This window comes from Scyliorhinus torazame, chromosome 20 (genome assembly GCF_047496885.1).
Source record: "Scyliorhinus torazame isolate Kashiwa2021f chromosome 20, sScyTor2.1, whole genome shotgun sequence".
Lineage (NCBI taxonomy): Eukaryota > Metazoa > Chordata > Chondrichthyes > Carcharhiniformes > Scyliorhinidae > Scyliorhinus > Scyliorhinus torazame.
Genome location: NC_092726.1, coordinates 17,589,209 through 17,610,640, shown reverse-complemented (window position 1 = coordinate 17,610,640; position 21,432 = coordinate 17,589,209). Strand labels below are relative to the sequence as shown.

The 21,432-nt window shown below is 52.1% G+C and overlaps 1 protein-coding gene across 2 annotated transcripts in view; it reads right to left on the bottom strand.

Annotated features, from left to right (window-relative positions):
- Positions 1-20,924, bottom strand: part of ido1 (indoleamine 2,3-dioxygenase 1) — a 56,754-nt gene extending 35,830 nt beyond the window's left edge. The window contains exons 1-3 of one of the 2 annotated variants that reach the window (XM_072485854.1): positions 20,672-20,923; positions 19,084-19,179; positions 7,221-7,340 (exon numbers count right to left, since the gene is read on the bottom strand). In XM_072485854.1, coding sequence (XP_072341955.1) covers positions 7,221-7,340; positions 19,084-19,179; positions 20,672-20,767 — 312 coding nt within the window. In that variant the 5' untranslated portion in view covers positions 20,768-20,923. Of the gene's footprint in view, positions 1-7,220; positions 7,341-19,083; positions 19,180-20,671 lie in introns of both variants that reach the window. The other variant, XM_072485855.1, reaches the window with a different exon arrangement.
- Between the last annotated feature and the right edge of the window lie 508 nt (positions 20,925-21,432).

Here is a 21,432-nt window from a genome sequence, read left to right as displayed (position 1 = left end):
GAGACAGAGAGACCCGGACCCTCCAGCATGCGACGCCCGCAGGATGCCCCTCGGAGGCCACGGCAGACAGAGAGACCCGGACCCTCCAGCATGCGACGCCCGCAGGATGCCCCTCGGAGGCCACGGGAGACAGAGAGACCCGGACCCTCCAGCATGCGACGCCCGCAGGATGCCCCTCGGAGGCCACGGGAGACAGAGAGACCCGGACCCTCCAGCATGCGACGCCCGCAGGATGCCCCTCGCACACCACGGGAGACGGAGAGACCTGGAGCAACAGGGAGACGACACCCCCGTCACGTGCGGGAACGACCACCCAGCGACGAGGGGGGCTGCCACTGGCCCCGTCACATCCGAGCCAGGACACCACTACCCAGGACACCACTACCCAGGACACCACTACCCAGGACACCACTACCCGGGACAGCACTGCCCAGGACACCCCTACCCGGGACAGCACAACCCAGGAAGACGAAATACCGGACAGTGACTCAGAGTGGATGGGTGGAGACGAACCCCCACCCCAAAGTGCCATGGACTCAGAGTGGAACGAAGAGCACGACACAACGCCACTGCTGTCACCAACACACTCCACCATCGCAGAAACACTCACCTCGGTTGGGCACTTTAGTGATGAGGCGTCTGCTACACTCACTGGTGCGCACAACACAGCCGTCCCGGTACAGCAGGTGGAGGTAGGAGCAGCAGAGGGGCCGGGCGGTCGGAGGGCAGCCCAGCCCAAGCGAACATCTGCCGCCCAGATGGATCCCGGGTTCCTGGAGTTACCACACCCACACATAGATCCGATGCAACCACCGACCCGGAGAGGAGCGAAGAGGGTGACGGCCGGCTTGCGGCGGCTGCAGTCGCAGGTGGAGGAGTCCACCCGCGTCCAGGATCTGGGAGTGGTGCCGGTCATGCGTGCCACCCAGGCCGACACCGCACGGGTGGCGTCCGCGGTGGATGCAATGGGTGCGACGGTGTCAGACATGGGGAACGGTTTGCGAGGCCTGGGGCTTTCCGTGCAGGCGGCGTCTGTGGCCCAGGACATGGCTGCCCTCTCACAGGAGGCCATGAGCCAGTGCCAGTGCCAGATGGCAGAGGCGCTCAACACCATAGCCCAGTCTCAGCAGGCCATAGCCCAGTCTCAGCAGGCCATGGCCCAGTCTCAGCAGGCCATGGCCCAGTCTCTGCAGGCCATGGCCCAGTCTCTGCAGGCCATCGCTGAGGGCATCGGCGCCAGTGGCCATGTGCGAGCCGGCGTTGCACTGTCACAGACTGGGTTTGCCAACCCCCTGGGCTCCATGGCTGCAAACCTGCAGACCCCTGTCGATACCAGCACGGGCCTCCAGGACTGGCAGCGCCAGATGTCGGGGGGGGCGTCGGATGGCCAGTCCGTTCGCATCCCCCACCGATGTAGAGGCCTGGGGGCCATCGGGAACCCCGAGGGAGGAGGAGGTGGTGTGGTCCGTCCCGGCTCCCCCTGTAGGGGAGGTCCCGGAACACCGCGACACCTCGGACTCCCCCCCCCCCCCCTTCCGTCCCAGGTGCATCGGGTGGGCAACGGGCAGGACAGGCTGGCAGCTCGCCATCCCAGTCGCCCGGGCCGCAGCCTGGCCCATCTAGGCCAGGACGACCCAGGAAACGGCCGCCAAAGGGATCCAGTGTCAGAGGGCAGGAATCACAGGAGTCCACCTCCAGTTCTGCTGTACCGTCTGGGGAACCACGTAGACGTAGTCAAAGGGCCCGTAAGGCCAAACAATTAGACACTGAGTAAGTTGGCACTGGTGCAGGGCACAGATGAGTTTTAGGGGCTATGGCACGTGCATGAACTCGTTTAGTTATTAAAGTCAATGTTACACCTACAGAAGCTGCCTTTGTGCTCTGTCCAAAGCGTGCGGGGGTGTCATGTACGTTGAGCGCAAGTGTGTGTGTGAGGGGTGGTATTACCTCAGCCCCAGGTGAGTCTGCCCCGTTCCCCCTGGGCCGCCATCAACATCCCCCCGGGCAGAGGACGGGACCGTGCGCTGCAGTGTCACAGCCGCATGCAGGGATGGTCCGGGTGGATGGTGGTACTGTGGCCATGGGTCAGACATAGTCCAATGATGTGGAGCCAGGAGCTCACCGCACGGCGGGTTGTCATCATCCTCCATGGCCTGCAATAGACACGCGTCCACCCGCAACTGTGTGAGCCCGGCCCGTTGTGCCGCAGGTGGATCGGCAATGGGGGGGGGCGGGTGGTGTGCATGCGGGTGGGGTGGCTGGGGTTGGGGGGGGGTGAGGGTGAGGGTGCTGGGTGGGTGGATGGGTGGGGGGTGTGGGTGGTCGGCTGTTGCCATGGTGTGCGGTCTGTGGCCATACTACCCGATTCCCACGCCCATCTAGTCAGTGAAGCGGGCGGCTATCAGTCTGTCCCGTGCCCGCTGGGCCAGCCGGTAACGGTGGACAGCCACCCGCCTGTGTCTACCCCGTCTGCCCTGACCATTACCCCCATCCCCCTCATCTGGGGAGGACTGCGCCTCTTCCTGCTGCTCCTCCACTCCGCCCTCCTCTGCCTGCGGCACATCGACCCTCTGTTGGACTATGTTGTGCAGGACGCAGCACACCACAATGATGCGGCCGACCCTATCTGACCGATACTGGAGGGCACCCCCAGAGAGGTCCAGGCACCTGAAACACATCTTCAGCACGCCAAAGCACCTCTCTATCACTCCCCTTATCGCTACATGGGCATCATTGTAGCGGTTCTCCGCCTCATTGCGTGGCCTCCGTATAGGCGTCATCAGCCACGATCGCAATGGGTAGCCCCTGTCGCCCAGCAACCAGTCCCTCAGCCGGGGATGGCGTCCCTCGTACATGCCGGGGATGGATGACCGCGACAACACCTATGAGTCGTGTACACTGCCTGGGTAACGGGCGCAGACGTGCAGGATCATCATGCGGTGGTCGCAGACCACCTGTACGTTCATCGAATAGGTCCCCTTCCTATTGGTGAACACGGCCCTGTTATCTGCAGGTGGCCGCACGGCGACGTGCATCTCATCAATCGCGCCCTGGACCATGGGGAACCCGGCCACGGCAGAGAAGCCCACGGCCTGGACATCTTGGCTGGCCCGGTCCACAGGGAAGTGGATGTAGCGGTGCGCCATGGCATATAGGGCATCTGTCACTGCCCGGATGCACCGATGCGCCGATGTCTGCGATATGCCGGACAGATCCCCACTCGGTGCCTGGAATGACCCCGTTGCATAAAGGTTCAGGGCCACCGTAACCTTGACGGACACGGGGAGAGGGTGTCCCCCGCCAGTGCCACGCGGTGACAGGTGTGCCAGCAGATGGCAGATGTGTGCCACGGTTTCCCGCCTCATCCGGAGTCTCCTCCTGCATTCCCGGTCCGTGAGGTCCTGGTATGACTGCCGGGGCCGGTACACACGGGGCGCCCTCTGGTGCCTCCGTTGCCATGGGGCCACGACGTCCTCCTCCCCCTCCTCGTCCTGTCGGTCAGGTGTCCCTCCAGCCTGGGCGGCTGCCGCCTGTCCCTCTGCGGCAGCCTGCGCCGCCTCTCTGGCATGCTCCTCCTCCTCCTCCTCCTCCTCCTCATCCAGGGCAACATAGACATTAGCGGCTGCCGCCACGGCGGCCAACATCGCTGGATGATCGGAAAACATGACGGCCTGGTGGGGGGGAGGGGAACGACGACATGTCATCATTGCCCATATCCCCTCCTCCCCCCAGCCAGGTGGCATGGACTGCATGGGTCCAACTGTTGGAGGCTGGCACCTGGCCAGGTGGACCAACTCACTTGCCCTTGCATCCCCCTACCCGGCACGGACCCCCCATCCCCCTCCCCGGCACGGACCCCCCCAACCTCCTCCCCGGCACGGACCCCAACCTCCTCCCCGGCACGGACCCCCCATCCCCCTCCCCGGCACGGACCCCCCCCCAACCTCCTCCCCGGCACGGACCCCCCCCCCAACCTCCTCCCCGGCACGGACCCCAACCTCCTCCCCGGTACGGACCCCCCCATCCCCCTCCCTGGCACGGACCCCCCCCCAACCTCCTCCCCAGCACGGACCCCCCCAACTTCCTCCCCGGCACGGACCCCCCCCAACCTCCTCCCCGGCACGGACCCCCCAACCTCCTCCCCGGCACGGACCCCCTCCCGGCACTCTCCCGGAGCCCAGCCCACTCTAACCCCCCCCCCCCCCGCCGCACACACACACACACACAACCCGAGACACACCTCTCCTCACACATTCAGACTGCGGCCACGCCATCGCCTGCCCAGAGCCAACCCCCCAGGCCGTCACTCACCTCCATGCTGGTCGGCGTGATCCTGGAGCACAGGGTCACGCCGATGAAAAGGAGGTTTGATTTACGTCGACGTGAACGGTCATCACGTCAATGGGACTTCGGCCCATCCGGAAGGGAGCATATCGGCAGGCCGAAAATCGGCTGCCTTGCGCAGACCCGTGACATTCTCCGACGGCAGCGGCGCCATTAACGCCCCGCTGACTTTTCTCCCTTCGGAGACTTCGGCAACCGGCGAGGGCGGGATTCACGGCGGCCAACGGCCATTCTCCGACCCTCTGGGGGGTCGGAGAATGACGCCCCTGGTGTTTCACGCCAGACATTCCTGAAAAGAGTAAAGAGCTATTCATCTACCTGCAGGGGGCTGGCAGGGACCCGGGGTGCTTCTCGCAGCTTTAGCTGCGGATACGGTCCCCCGCACTTCCGGTTCCGAGTCCGCGCAGCGGCCACGCCGAATACGATGGCGGACTCAGCCGGCAGACCTGGATCAACAAACAAGGTCCCAATGATCTGCCCTGCGCCACTCCATCTAACCCACCCGATCGCCGCCCCGGCCGCCCGTAGAGCCCTCCCTAGTACTTGATCCCTGCACCCCCCACCAGTGCGGCCACGGACTGAGTCCGCAGCCGCCGTGCAAGAGTCCTGACCGGCCAGACGTGGTTAGAACCACATTGTTCGGAATTCGGCCGGTCAGGAGCAAAGCATCACTGGAGGCCCTCTGGTTATGGCCCCCCCCCAGCCGCACCGCGTAAATCGCGTGCGATCGATTCCCCGGGGACCGGAGAATCATGGGAGTGGCATCGGGCCGGATTTGGATGTAAAAGTGGATTCTCCACCCCTCCGTCAAACGCGGTTTCGGCATGGGGCTGTGGAGAATCCAGCCCCAGGTCTCAGTAGAGGTAATCTGATTCCCTTCCACTTCACAGGAGTGACTGTTGGATTAATCGAGCAATCTGGCTCTCATGATTCATTTTCGTTATGCTATCCCACAAATTATTTTTGTAACTTGACATACTGGGGCCGGGATTCTCCGGCCCCCCGCCAGGTCGGAGAATCCCCCGGGGGAGGCACGAATCGCGCCCCACCGCCCCGATGCCGGCTGCCCTATTCTCCGGCGCCGTTTTTTGGGCCGCGGTGCGATTCCCGTCATGCCGGTCAGGGGCCGTTGACAGCGGCCCCGATGGGCCGAGTGGCCGTCCAGTTTTGGCCAGTCCCACCGGCGTGAATTACTCACCTCATGCACGGCGGGACCTGGCAGGTGAGTGTGCGTGGGCGGTCCTGGGGTGGAAGTGGGGGGATCCGACCCCGGGGACTTATCGGTCCTGCGGGCGGGCTATTTCCGTGGGAGCCTTCTTTCCTCCATGCCATGCCCCTGTTTATCCGCCATATTGCCCGGAGGCCGGCGCAGAGAAGAGAACCCCCACGAATGCGCAGAAATACGGTGGCCGGTCTGCACATGAGCGGAAATACGCCGGCATGTCCGCCCATGCGCAAGATCACGCCGGCCGTTTCGCGCATGCACGAACTCGCACTGGCCCTTCGGCGCCGGCTGGAAAACTGGCGCCAACCACTCCGGCGTCAACCTAGCCCCCGAAAATTTGGAGAATTCCTCACTTTCGGGGGTTGATGACACCAGAGTGGTTGGTGCCAGTTTTCCCGCCGGCATGGGGACTTAGTCCCCAGAAGGGAGAATCCCGCCCCGGGACTCCTGGGGCAGGACACTCCTGCAATCGGCGGGGCGGGCCGTACCAGGGCCAAAGAGTGGCGTGAACCACTCCGGCGTCGGGCTGCCTGGAAGGTGTGAAATCCTCCGCACTTCCGGGGGCTGAGCCGGCGCCGCGCCAACCGGCGCCGAAGGGCCTCTGCCGGCCGGCGCAAGTTGGCGCATGCGCAGAATGGCTGGCGTGATTCCTGCACATGCGCAGGGGGTTTCTTCTCCACGCCGGCCATCGCGGAGCCTTACACAGAACGGCGCGGAGGGAAAGAGTGCCCCCAGGGCACAGGCTCGCCCGTAGATCAGTGGACCCCGATCGCGGGTCAGGCCATTGTGAGGGCCCCCACCGGGGCCGGATCCCCCCGCGCTCTTCCCCCCCCCCCCCCAAGGACTGCGCAAGCCGCCCTCAAAGCCAAGTCCCGCCGGTATGGACCTTGTCTAATCCACACTGGCGGGACTGGCCAAAAACTGGCGGCCGCTCAGCCCATTGGGGCCCGGAGTATAGCCAGGGGCCACTGCCAACGGCCCCCTGACCGGCGCTGTGCGATCCCCGCCCCTGCCCAAAAACCGGCGCCGAAGAATTCGGCAGCCGGCTTCGGAGCGGCAGGGCGGGATTCACGCTGGTTTAGCACAGAGCTAAATAGCTAGCTTTTCAAGCAGACCAAAGCAGGCCAGCAGCACGGGTTCAATTCCTGTACCAGCCTCCCTGAACAGGCGCTGGAATGTGGCGACGAGGAGCTTTTCACAGTAACTTAATTTGAAGCCTACTTGTGACAATAAGCGATTTTCATTTCATTTATTTTGTCAGTGGAGATGTTGCGCGGAGGACAAATGCTGTCTGGACCAACACTCAACACCCAACACTCGGTCTAAGCTGCCCTTCCATATCTCCCTGCAGCCTGAAAAGTAAAGATATTTTGAAATGTCTCTGAGCAGATAGCTGATTTATTCTTCAGCCCACAGAAAATAAGCCAATTGTTATATAGATGTGAAGTATTAAAATATAAAATGGAAGACATTGGTGAGTAAAGCAGATATTCAAACAAGTTTTGCTTCACTCAATTTTCTAATGTCCTGATCCTTCTGGACAACAGTTCTATTTAAGGTTCACAAAGTTGAATTAGACATTTGTAATGTTATAAAATGATTTCACTGCCAGACCAATTTGTATCATAACATTAGACACATGCATTCAAACCTTTGCAATGTTGTATTCTCCCTCCTGCCACACGTAGCCCATTGTAATAAAGCTGAGTGCCATATGTGCCAACCGTAGCTGTTTATGCCCAATTAGAAAACCTGTGCTCAGAAGTTGCATCTGTTGAAACAAAAAGAGGAGACAAAAAGTCAAGAGTCTGACTGGAATTTACACCACCTCATTTCATCCTACAGTTTTTGATCCAGTTCCCCTACCTATTGCCAGTTTGCACCATTACCTGCTGAGAGTAATTACCCATTTGGTTCCGACTACAAAGACAATCACCAGTATCTTACTCATGTATAAGATTGCATACCGAGTGTGAACAGGCAATTGACTAAAAGGGATCGAAGATAACATTTCTTCTGTCCTCATTTCAATATCCATATGTATGTACAGGCAACTGGTTTCACTGAATAGGAATCAGGACTGAAAACCAAGATCGTTTTGCCCATCTGGGACAATTAAACGATGGTTACTTGCAGCATGCCCAGATGTCATATAAGACCAGTGGGTCCCAAGTTTAATTTCCACTGAGCTGATGACAGGAGAGATAGCAGGAGGGGCTTTCATGCTTCTGTGCTAGGAAAAGTAAAAATCAGCCATTGTTCCCACTCCTGGTCCTTCTACAATGAGACCAGCTGACAAAAATGATTGTTGGGTCAGGACAGGGATTCTCAATTCTGATGTTCCAAAAATAGCCTATTGAGGGTTGAATTTTATGCCACCCGCTCACCGGACACATTTTCAGTCGGACACCACATTAAATATGAGGGGTGTCTGGTCCATCACCTTCTCAAATACCCTAGTCCCAGTGTCCATCATAGGGTGTGTGGTGGGTCCCAAGTTGGGAGATTTCCAACATTTTTAAATAAACAATTAATGAACAATTGTTACAAGACCAGTTTATCCATATTTCACACGCCTTGAAACAATTGACATGGGCAGAGTGAAGGAAAAAAAATCTGTTAAGGCAGGAAGGAAGGTGAGTGCCCTTTGCAAATTAGGGTGACCCCCTCCCCCTAAAATGTTGCCAGCCCAACCATTCCCCGAGCAACGTCCCAACCACTCCCTCTCCAGCTTCCACCCAACACCCCCTCCAGCCAACACTCCAGTCTCCTCACCCAACATCTCCTTTCAAACCTCCCACCCATCATCCCCTCCAGTTTCCCCAACACCACCAGCCTCCCCCCCCCCCAACCAATCACTGCCTCCAGCTATCTAGCCTCCCTTGCAGCCCCAGTCCAAACTCCCTAACCCCTCCCTGCAGATTCGCACCTCTCCATATTCTGCCACTCCCCTCCAGGTTAATCCCCCATGCCTCCCCTCCCAGACTTAGAACATAGAACAGTACAGCACAGTACAGGCCCTTCGGCCCACGATGTTGTGCCGACCATTTATCCTAAACTAAGATCAACCTAACCTACACCCCTTCAATTTACTGTTTACTGCTGCCCATGTGCCTATCCAAGAGTCGCTTAAATGTCCCTAATTACTCTGACTCAACCACCTCTGCTGGCAATGCATTCCACGCACCCACCACTCTCTGTGTAAAGAACCTGCCTCTGACATCTCCCCACAATCTTCCTCCAACCACCTTAAAATTATGTCCCCTCGTGACAGCCATTTCCACCCTGGGGCAAGGTCTCTGGCTATCCACTCTATCCATGCCTCTCATCACCTTGTACACCTCTATCAAGTCACCACTCTTCCTTCTTCACTCCAGTGAGAAAAGCCCTAGCTCCCTCAACCTTTCTTCATAATTCATGCCCATCAGTCCAGGCAGCATCCTGGTAAATCTCCTCTGCACCCTCTCCAAAGCATCCACATCCTTCCAAGAATGAGGCGACCAGAACTGGACACAATATTCCAAGTGTGGTCTAACCAGGGTTTTATAAAGCTGCAGCAAAACGTCGTGGCTCTTAAACTCAAACCCCCGTTAATGAAAGCCAACACATCATACTCCTTCTTAACAACCCTATCAACCTGGGTGGCAACTTTGAGGAATCTATGTACGTGGACCCCAAGATCCCTCAGTTCCTCCATACTTCCAAGAATCCTGCCTTTATCCCTGTATTCAGCATTCAAATTCGACCTTTCAAAATGAATCACTTCACATTTATCCAGGTTGAACTCCACCTGCCACTTCTTAACCCAGCTCTGCATCCTGTCAATGTCTGTTGTAACCTGCAACAGCCCTCGACACTATCTACAACTCCCCCAACCTTTGTGTCATCAGCAAACTTACTAACCCACCCTTCCACTTCCTCATCCAAGTCATTTATAAAAAACACAAAGAGCAGAGGTCCCAGAACAGAGCCCTGCGGGACACCACTGGTCACCAACCACCAGGCAGAATATTTTCCATCCACTACCACTCGCTGTCTTCTTTCGGCCAGCCAATTCTGTATCCAGACAGCCAAATTTCCCCGTATCCCAAGCCCCCTAGCTTTCTGAATGAGCCTACCATGAGGAACCTTACCAAATGCCTCACTGAAATCCATATACACCACATCCACTGCCCGACCTTCATCGATGTGTCTTGTCACATCCTGAAAGAATTCAATGATGCTTGTGAGGCATGACCTTCCCCTCACAAAGCCATGCTGACTATCTTTAATCAAACTATGTTTTTCTAAGTAATCATAAATGCTATCTCTCAGAATACTTTCCAATATTTTGCTCAGACGTAAGACTGACTGGTCTGTAATTCCCTGGGATTTCCCTATTCCCTTTCTTGAACAGGGAAACAACATTCGCCTCCCTCCAATCATCTGGTACTACTCCAGTGGAGAGTGAGGACGCAAAAATCATCGCCCATGGCGCAGCAATCTCCTCCCTCGCTTCCCGTAGTAACCTTGGGTATATCCCGTCAGACCCAGGGGACTTATATATCCTGATGCTTTTCAAAATTTCCAGCACATCCTCCTTAATATCAACCTGTTTGAGTCTATTAACCTGGTTCACGCTGTTCTGATGAGCAACAAGGTCCCTCTCGCCAGTGAATACTAAAGCAAAATATTCATTGATGGCCTCCCCTATCTCCTCAGACTCAGACTCCGACTTCTCTGGCTCCAGACTGCTCCATCCTCCAAATTCACTCTCCCCCCCCCACCCCCCCTCCCCCCCCCAAACTCTCCCCTCAACTCTCCAATCTTTTCACCATTCCACACTTTCCCACCCCTCCCCATCCCTTATTCCAACACGCCTCCACCAACCCCTCTGAGCACCCCCATCCAGGCTCCCCCCATGCCAACTACCATCTATCCCCCTGCATCCCCCCCAGACTCTCTCTCCGCCAACTTCCACAGACTCTTTCCCACCAATACTCTCCCACCAGACTTTCTCATCTCTTTCCCAATCTCGCGTCAGAATCTCTTCCCTCTACTAACCTCCTCCAGACACTGCCCTCAACACACACTGCAGCCACCCCCACTATCTCCTTCTAGACTCTTCCACCATCCCTATCCAGATTGCACCACTCCAGCCTCCCCCCCCCCCACATCACCATTCTCCCTCCAGATTCCCCGACAGCACCTCTCCAGACTCCCACGCCCCCAGATTTGCCCCTCCTCCTCTCCACCATCACCACCTTTCTCCAGACTCCCCCACCACCTCTCGTCTCCCACACACCCCCACTTAACATAGAACATAGAACATAGAAAATACAGCACAGAACAGGCCCTTCGGCCCACGATGTTGTGCCGAACCTTTGTCCGAGATTAATCATAGATTATCATTGAATTTACAGTGCAGAAGGAGGCCACCCGGCCCCCCGAGTCCGCACCGGCCCTTGGAAAGAGCACCCTACCCAAACCCAACACCTCCACCCAACACCAAGGGCAATTTGGACATTAAGGGCAATTTATCATTGGCCAATTCACCTAACCCGCACATCTTTGGACTGTGGGAGGAAACCGGAGCACCCGGAGGAAACCCACGCAGACACGGGGAGGACGTGCAGACTCCGCACAGACAATGACCCAAGCCGGAATCGAACCTGGGACCATGGAGCTGTGAAGCAATTGCGCTATCCACAATGCTACCGTGCTGCCCTTAAGAACAAATAAATCTACACTATATCATTTTACCGTCATCCATGTACCTATCCAATAGCTGCTTGAAGGTCCCTAATGTTTCCGACTCAACTACTTCCACAGGCAGTGCATTCCATGCCCCCACTACTCTCTGGGTAAAGAACCTACCTCTGATATCCCTCCTATATCTTCCACCTTTCACCTTAAATTTATGTCCCCTTGTAATGGTGTGTTCCACCCGGGGAAAAAGTCTCTGACTGTCTACTCTATCTATTCCCCTGATCATCTTATAAACCTCTATCAAGTCGCCCCTCATCCTTCTCCGCTCGAATGGGAAAAGGCCTAGCACCCTCAACCTTTCCTCGTAAGACCTACTCTCCATTCCAGGCAACATCCTGGTAAATCTTCTTTGCACCTTTTCCAGAGCTTCCACATCCTTCCTAAAATGAGGCGACCAGAACTGTACACAGTACTCCAAATGTGGCCTTACCAAAGTTTTGCACAGCTGCATCATAACCTCACGGCTCTTAAATTCAATCCCTCTGTTAATGAACGCGAGCACACCATAGGCCTTCTTCACAGCTCTATCCACTTGAGTGGCAACTTTCAAAGATGTATGAACATAGACCCCAAGATCTCTCTGCTCCTCCACATTGCCAAGAACTCTACCGTTAACCCTATATTCCGCATTCATATTTGTCCTTCCAAAATGGACAACCTCACACTTTTCAGGGTTAAACTCCATCTGCCACTTCTCAGCCCAGCTCTGCATCCTATCTATGTCTCTTTGCAGCCGACAACAGCCCTCCTTACTATCCACAACTACACCAATCTTCGTATCGTCTGCAAATTTACTGACCCACCCTTCAACTCCCTCATCCAAGTCATTAATGAAAATCACAAACAGCAGAGGACCCAGAACTGATCCCTGCGGTACGCCACTGGTAACTGGGATCCAGGCTGAATATTTGCCATCCACCACCACTCTCTGACTTCTATCGGTTAGCCAGTTCGTTATCCAACTGGCCAAATTTCCCACTATCCCATGCCTCCTTACTTTCTGCATAAGCCTACCATGAGGAACTTTATCAAATGCCTTACTAAAATCCATGTACACTACATCCACTGCTTTACCTTCATCCACATGCTTGGTCACCTCCTCAAAGAATTCAATAAGATTTGTAAGGCAAGACCTACCCCTCACAAATCCGTGCTGACTATCCCTAATCAAGCAGTGTCTTTCCAGATGCTCAGAAATCCTATCCTTCAGTACCCTTTCCATTACTTTGCCTACCACCGAAGTAAGACTAACTGGCCTGTAATTCCCAGGGTTATCCCTAGTTCCTTTTTTGAACAGGGGCACGACATTCGCCACTCTCCAATCCCCTGGTACCACCCCTGTTGACAGTGAGGACGAAAAGATCATTGCCAACGGCTCTGCAATTTCATCTCTTGCTTCCCATAGAATCCTTGGATATATCCCGTCAGGCCCGGGGGACTTGTCTATCCTCAAGTTTTTCAAAATGCCCAACACATCTTCCTTCCTGACAAGTATTTCCTCGAGCTTACCAATCTGTTTCACACTGTCCTCTCCAACAATATCACCCCTCTCATTTGTAAATACAGAAGAAAAATACTCATTCAAGACCTCTCCTATCTCTCCAGACTCAATACACAATCTCCCGCTACTGTCCTTGATCGGACCTACCCTCGCTCTAGTCATTCTCATATTTCTCACATATGTGTAAAAGGCCTTGGGATTTTCCTTGATCCTACCCGCCAAAGATTGTTCATGCCGTCTCTTAGCTCTCCTAATCCCTTTCTACAGTTCCCTCCTGGCTATCTTGTATCCCTCCAATGCCCTGTCTGAACCTTGTTTCCTCAGCCTTACATAAGTCACCTTTTTCCTCTTAACAAGACATCCAACCTCTCTTGTCAACCATGGTTCCCTCACTCGACCATCTCTTCCCTGCCTGACAGGGACATACATATCAAGAACACGTAGCACCTGTTCCTTGAACAAGTTCCACATTTCACTTGTGTCCTTCCCTGCCAGCCTATGTTCCCAACTTATGCACTTTAATTCTTGTCTGACAACATCGTATTTACCCTTCCCCCAATTGTAAACCTTGCCCTGTTGCACGTTCCTATCCCTCTCCATTACTAAAGTGAAAGTCACAGAATTGTGGTCACTATCTCCAAAATGCTCCCCCACTAACAAATCTATCACTTGCCCTGGTTCATTGCCCAGTACTAAATCCAATATTGCCCCTCCTCTGGTCGGACAATCTACATACTGTGTTAGAAAAGCTTCCTGGACACACTGCACAAACACCACCCCATCCAAACTATTTGATCTAAAGAGTTTCCACTCAATATTTGGGAAGTTAAAGTCGCCCATGACTACTACCCTATGACTTCTGCACCTTTCCAAAATCTGTTTCCCAATCTGTTCCTCCACATCTCTGTTACTATTGGGGGGCCTATAGAAAACTCCTAACAAGGTGACTGCTCCTTTCCTATTTCTGACTTCAACCCATACTACCTCAATAGGGTGATACTCCTCGAACTGCCTTTCTGCAGCTGTTATACTATCTCTAATTAATAATGCCACCCCCCCACCTCTTTTACCACCCTCCCTAATCTTATTGAAACATCTATAACCAGGGACCTCCAACAACCATTTCTGCCCCTCTTCTATCCAAGTTTCCGTGATGGCCACCACATCGTAGTCCCAAGTACCGATCCATGCCTTAAGTTCACCCACCTTATTCCTGATGCTTCTTGCGTTGAAGTATACACACTTCAACCCATCTCCGTGCCTGCAAATACTCTCCTTTGTCAGTGTTCCCTTCCCCACTGCCTCATTACATGCTTTGGCGTCCTGAATATCGGCTACCTTAGTTGCTGGACTACAAATCCGGTTCCCATTCCCCTGCCAAATTAGTTTAAACCCTCCCGAAGAGTACTAGCAAACCTCCCTCCCAGGATATTGGTGCCCCTCTGGTTCAGATGCAACCCATCCTGCTTGTACAGGTCCCACCTTCCCCAGAATGCGCTCCAATTATCCAAATACCTGAAGCCCTCCCTCCTACACCATTCCTGCAGCCACGTGTTCAACTGCACTCTCTCCCTATTCCTAGCCTCGCTATCACGTGGCACCGGCAACAAACCAGAGATGACAACTCTGTCTGTCCTGGCTTTCAACTTCCAGCCTAACTCCCTAAACTTGTTTATTACCTCCACACCCCTTTTCCTACCTATGTCGTTGGTACCAATGTGCACCACGACTTCTGGCTGCTCCCCCTCCCCCTTAAGGATCCTGAAGACACGATCCAAGACATCCCTGGCCCTGGCACCCGGGAGGCAACATACCTTCCGGGAGTCTCGCTCGCGACCACAGAATCTCCTATCTATTCCCCTAACCATTGAATCTCCTACAACTATTGCTTTTCTATTCTCCCCCCTTCCCTTCTGAGCCCCAGAGCCAGACTCCGTGCCAGAGGCCTGACCGCTAGGGCCTTCCCCCGGTAGGTCATCCCCCCCAACAGCATCCAAAACGGTATACTTGTTTTGAAGGGGAACGGCCACGAGGGATCCCTGCACTGTCTGCCTGTTTGTTTTTTTCCCCCTGAGTGTAACCCAGCTATTCTTGTCCTGTACCTTGGGTGTGGTTACCTCCCTGTAACTCTTCTCAATCACCCCCTCTGCCTCCCGGATGATCCGAAGTTCATCCAGCTTCAGCTCCAGTTCCCTAACACGGTCTTTGAGGAGCTGAAGTTGGGTGCACTTCCCGCAGGTATAGTCAGTGGGGACACCGGTGGTATCCCTCACCACCCACATCCTACAGTAGGAGCATGTAACTGGCCTAGCCTCCATCCCCTCTTACCTTAAAGAATATAGCTGCTGTGTGGACTGACTAGATCTCCGCCCTCCGACTCTGCTCCCAGTCAGCTACACTTCCTGTAAACTCCTGGCTCTCTTCGCACTCTTTGCGGAAATGTCGGAAACAAAATGAAAGGAGCACCTTACTCCCTCCTCACCTAACTCCCTCGGTCACCAAACTCTCACTATCGCACTCAAAAAGCACCAAATTTAGCACTCCCTCGGTCACCAAACTCTCACTATCGCACTCAAAAAGCACCAAATTCAGCACCCAGTGCAAACAAAGTCTGCACTGTAGGGGATCACTTTTATACTGTCTGACTTCTCCAGGTCCCCTCTCCAGATCCCTGCCCACCACTCTCCTCCAGAAACCTGCTCCAAAATCCTCCTCCAGATACCCCACCACCCTCCTCCAGACCCTCCCCTCAACCATCCCCGCCCCAGACCCCACTCCATCCCTCCCCCAGAGTGCCCTTAACCAGCCCTCCTCCAGTACCCCCCTCCAGACATCTCCCACCATCCCCGTCCAAACCCTGCCCCACAACAGACTCTTTTGTCTCTCCCATCTACTGCCCCACTTCAGACTCTGCTCTACTCCAGACTCTGCCCTTATGGACTCCCCCTTCAACCCCTACAGCACATGTTTAAAGGAACTTCTACTCTTTTAAAACATGTACGGGAGAAGAGCTGTGCCTAATCAAAGTAAATTCTTCCGATGTTATCTGAGAATCTGTAACTTGACCCTTGAATTGATGTATTCTTGTCTAAAATGATTCACTTCACCTTCATTCTACAGGTCAGACAGTTCTCTGTGAATTCATGCAGACATTCACATGGTACCCGTCACAGAGATAAGAAAAACAAGATTAAAAATGATGAAATATTTCATGTAGCAACAGTAATAAATGTTTTTAAACTGTTGTTTTAAAATTAACTCAACTTAATTGATACATGTCACTTTTCTGGGCCTCCAGATATAAACATAGCAAAACAGCAGAATGTCAACTACTTTCAATGCAAAATGTTTTCTTTAATGTCTTTCTCAATGGGCTCTCTTCACGCATTTAAATCTGGGGTGCGATTCTCTGCTCCCGCACCGTTTCAGAGAATCGCCTGGGTCGCCAAATTTTCCCGCGATGCCGGTCCGACGCCCACGGAAGCGGCCAGATCAGCACAATCGCGTTTTGCGCGGCGCGGTACAGTGAATTGCCCGAGACAGCCAAAATGGCGATTCACCGGTACCCCCGCGATTCTCAGTGCCGGATGGGCCGAGCGGCCTGCCAAAAACGGTGGGTTCCCCCCGGCGCCGTCCACACCTGGTCGCCTGCGGGGGGGGGGATCCTGCACCGGGGGGGCCTCAAATGTGGTCTGGCCCGCAACCGGTGCCCACCGATCGTCGGGCTGGCCTCTCTGAAGGCTGACCTCCTTTCTTCCGCAGCCCAGCAAGATCCGTCTGACATCTTCTTGCGGGGCGGACTCGGGGAGGACGGCAACCACGCAATCGCGGGTTGGCGCCGGGTGACGCCCAGTTATGCGGCGCCGGCCGTGTCATGTATGCGGCGCCGCCTTTACGCGGTGCGCGTAAATGACGCGGCGCCGCTCCTAGCCCATTTTCGGGCCCTGAATCGGTCGGTATAGGGGCCGTTTTGCGCCGTCGTGAACCTCAACAGCGTTCACGACAGCGTGAACACTCTGTCTCCATTTCAGAGAATCGCGCCCCTGATACTTTGGTCTACATTTTCATTGAATCAGGTTGACTCGGCACCCCTTTAAAAATAGTGGCCGTGTCTCAATTTTGGTATTCCCGATTTTGGAATTCCTGATCCCATTCCAAGGCAGACAATTTTTGGGACTGCTTTCTGCTAGAATGCCTATTTCTGCCTGACATGGCCGGCTCCATTGCAGAGTTAGGTATGTTCGAATCCTCCACAATTTTCACGGAGTTGGGCCAGGTTTTTAAAGACTCATGATTCACGGCCCCTTATAGGAGTCACCCTAGAGCAGTAATTTTCAAAGTTAGGGTCGCGACTTGCTGGTGGGTCGTGGGGCCATTGGTTGCTGGGCTCCTGATCGGGGGAAGAAATGCCCAATGGCCGCAACCGACTTTTTTAAATGCCAGCCGTGACTGGCTTTCAGAATGCCGGCCATCCCACACATGCATGTTTCCTGAGCAGCGCCCAAGCCCGGAGCCCAGGGAGGCAGACCGCCTCCTCCTGACATCAGCGCGCTGACCCAAGGGCGGATTATATTAAAAAATCGATGGTCTTCTCTCCAGAAGCGGCAGCAGAGTGAATGTACACTGACGTCACGTGCTCTGGGCACGAGAAAGATTCCTCCATTTTATAGCTGCCAGCAATGCTGGTGTGAGCTCCAGCGTCTCTGGGGAACAACCCATGAAGAAGCTAAAAACAGGAACAAAGCAGTATGACGATGATTTCTTGAGTTATGGGTTTATTAAGTGTGCCACTGCAAATCAGGTTGCAACGTTTGTGTGTTTTATATGCTGAGAAATACTGCCAAATTAAAGATCAAAACCCTTAAATTTCAAAGGCATTTCAAGACTAAGCATAACAAGTTCAAGGACAAACGTCTTCATTTTTTTCCACGGATGCACGGATGAGATCTTAAATCATCAGCTGAAGTCTTCCGCAGAAAGTTAACATCGAACGACAAAGCAAGTGAAATCGTGAGGACCAAGCAGGCTCACCTGTCACATTAAAGGTAAGCAAAAATGGTGGGTCATGAAGTTCGGGTGGCGTGGACCACAAAGATCAGGCAGCATGTGTCGCAAAGGTTGGCCGGTGTGGATCCCGAAGGATGCCTGGTTGGTAAAAATGGGTCCTGGGCAAAAAGGTTGAAAAACACTGCCCTGGGGGATGCACCCTAGTGTGCAGGAGGGGACCTTATAAAGGGTCAGTTCAGAAGTCGCATGGCACAGTGGTGGGCTTTTTCAACAGCCCTCCTCAGCATCTGGCAACCCCCGTGGCTGTCTCTGCAGTTCTTCCTGGGTCGACTGACCAAGCTCCAGCTTGCATCCAGCCCCAGCAAGTTTCCACCTTTGTAGGCACTTTTTCGATTGGTAGGTGGACAGGCCAGGCAAGGAATTTTTCTGACTTCCCTGCCCGCCTCAAGGATGAAAATCCAGGCCTTTATGGCAAAATGCATTTAAGCTATATGCCAGAATTTCAGTTCTAAAACATACCATGATGCAGCACAGGAGGTCATTTGGTCGACCATGCATGCGTCGGTTCTTTCACTGTTTTTGCCCCAGTAAATTTATTCACTTCCAAGTATTTCTTCTTCGAATGTTTGAATTTGCTTCCAATATCCTTTCAGGCAGTGCATTTTTAATATCTACCTCTTTGATCAAACTTTTGATCATGCGTGCTAATATCTCGCTATGGCTTGGAATCAAATTTTGATGAACAATCCCATTGTGAAGCACAATGGGACAGTTTGTGATGTTATAGATATGATACAGATGGAAATGGTTGTTGTTGTATCTGAACTCATCGTGAATCTATGTTAGAGAAAGAAATATTTGATTTTGTTTGTATGCACAAGTGGGATTGATGACTTATTCTGTGTGCTATATAAGGTTCATTGGTAGCAACTTTGCCACTCCTCACCATGCAAATCTTGCCCAGTTTGAGAATCAAGCAGTTTCATGTCAGATGCAACCCGATAAGTTTGATGTAAAGCATCAGCAGGATTTGCCAGTTAAAATAACTGGCTTCACATCATCTCAAAAGAATAACCTGTACTGTACCACTGTCTTGCTAATTTTCTTTGTAGCTTTTCAAGTGGCGATGACCAAAAAAGGAATTGCGCACCTAGTTCTCGCATCAAAAAATAGATTTTTTTTTAGTCGTTTAGTTGGCTATTTTTTCCTACACAAAACACCATTCATGCATTAAAAGTGTGGTAAATGAAGAACCTACATTATTCACTTCACATCGAAGCTGATGATGTTCAATCAGGTGAGTTAAGTTGTTTGCGATATCCATCCAAGGTTGGTAGAATTTTGGGAGGTCAGACTGGTAAGAAAATATAATTATTTACCAAGTGAGCTTAATGTAAATTTTGTAGAGCTTGGATTGAGAGAAAAATATCCGCGTGGTGGAAAACAAAGTCATAAGTATTTTTTTAAATTTAATCTCATCCCTTAATTTCTAATGAGATAAATTCATGTTGCTTTTCAATAGACTAACAACAAATGTTATAAAATATTTAGGTTCTTATACTGGGACAAAAATGTTAACTGAAATGCTGAGAAGGGTTTATTTGACTTCCAAGCAGATTATAAGCTTTTTTCTGTTTACTTCGATTCTGAACATGTCAGTTGTCGCATCAAAAAATAGACTTTTTTTTTAGTAGTTTAGTTGGCATAATGGTCTTGATGGAGGGTTGCGGAGGTGAAGGTGCAGGGACTGAGGGCCCCAATTGGGCTGAGGGAGGTGATGGATTGCATGGGGTCAATGCAGGCAGAGAAGGCCCTGGGGCCGGATGGTTTCCGAATCGAGTTTTACAAGAAACTTGCAATGTTATAGGAATGATACAGATGCAATTGCAACCTATTGACTGGGCCATTTGAACCCTGAACGGTCCACGTAATCAACCGGGTCGGGGGGCTCTCCCGCCCCTCCCAGCTGTCTGTAAAAGCAGTCCAAATAGTGACCCCCTCTTCCTTAGCCCTTCCATTTTCTTCCTTTCTTGTCCTTAGCTAATTTCAGTTTCAAAGCCATGATTGAATCTGCCTCCACAACACACTGAGGCAATGCACCCCAAATCTTAATTCGCTGCATAAAATATTTCCCCCCCATAGAATTATAGAATAGTTAAAGCACAGAAAAAGGTAATTTGGCCCACTGTGTCTGTACTAGCTCTCAGAAAGAACAATGCAAGTAATTTTTCTGATCTTCTTAAATCTTTGTCCTCTGTTTCTCCACCTTTCCTCCCAATGGGAACAGTTTTCTCTCAATCAACTCTGTCCACACCTCTCATGATTTTGAACATCTCTGTCAAATCTCTTAAACTTCTTTGCTCTGAGGAGGACATTCCCCAGATTGAGCAATTTATATATACTTCATCCCAGAAGCTATTTTTGTCAATCTTTTCAGTACTTTCCCTAAGGCGTTTGCATCCCAGTGAAAGTCCAGTGCCCAGAATTGGACACAAAACTTCCATTGTGATGGAACCAGTATTTCATAGAGGTTCAACTAATTTATGTTGCTTTTGTCCTAAATGCCTCTATCTATAAAAACATTTTAAATGTCTGTTAAATTTTCTATTGTCATCCACCTGTCTCTAAATTTAGCTTCTGACTGATAAACTAGAACACTTTGAAGGTGCAGAAAAACTTATTTTTCATCTGTTCTCATGATTGCTAAATCCCAGGAAGAAAAACCTGCATATATTCATTTTTAAAATGCACTTCTCACATTGTATATTCAAAGTCTGAGGATCAAATAGAAGTGAAACATGAATTTCGATTCAATATTTGGCACCGGCAGAAAAACAAATACATACCAATGGATCTGGTAAAACAAATCCCCACTCTTTCGAGACATGAAATTCCTCCAGATTTATGTAATTTATGCCTCTTGCCTTTTCTTCTCTGTTCATTGCGTAACTAGAAATAGTAATATTTCTTGACTCGGAGACTTACACAGCAATGTTGGAAGATTCTACTTGCAAATTTTGTTGTCAGACCTGCTTTAACCACAGGCAGAGCATTCAACAGACACACACATAACAAAGTGAGATGAACATTGGACTTTACTCTGGATCTAGAAATGGTTGCTTTGGATGGCTTTTTAAATGGCCAATGTGCACGTCATTTCATGAGCAATCTCGAAGCTTTCTGAAATGACTGGCTGACATGCAGATTTCACCTAGGGGCGGTATCAGGGGTAGCTAAATGACGTTTACTCTTTCAGGAGATAGATCACCACAAGATAAAAAACAGCTAAGTCAGCTACATCCAACAGAAGGGACACGAAGTACATGCAATTGTTTACTTGTATTCTGCCTGATGCATAGTATCCTGAAGATCAAATATTCTGTTGCCTGTTTATCTTCAGAAAGTCAGAACTGAGCAAATGCATGAATAAAACTGTTAAGAGATTGGTTGTCTATAACTGACTTGCTTCTTTTCAGAAGTGTCTATTGGAGGTTTGTCCAATCTTTTTGCTCAGGAGGGCATCATTTGTATATTTTCTTGCTCAAGGGGCCGATGAGCAAATTTCAGAAATAAAGGGTTTGCCACAAAAGTAAATTGAATTCAAAAG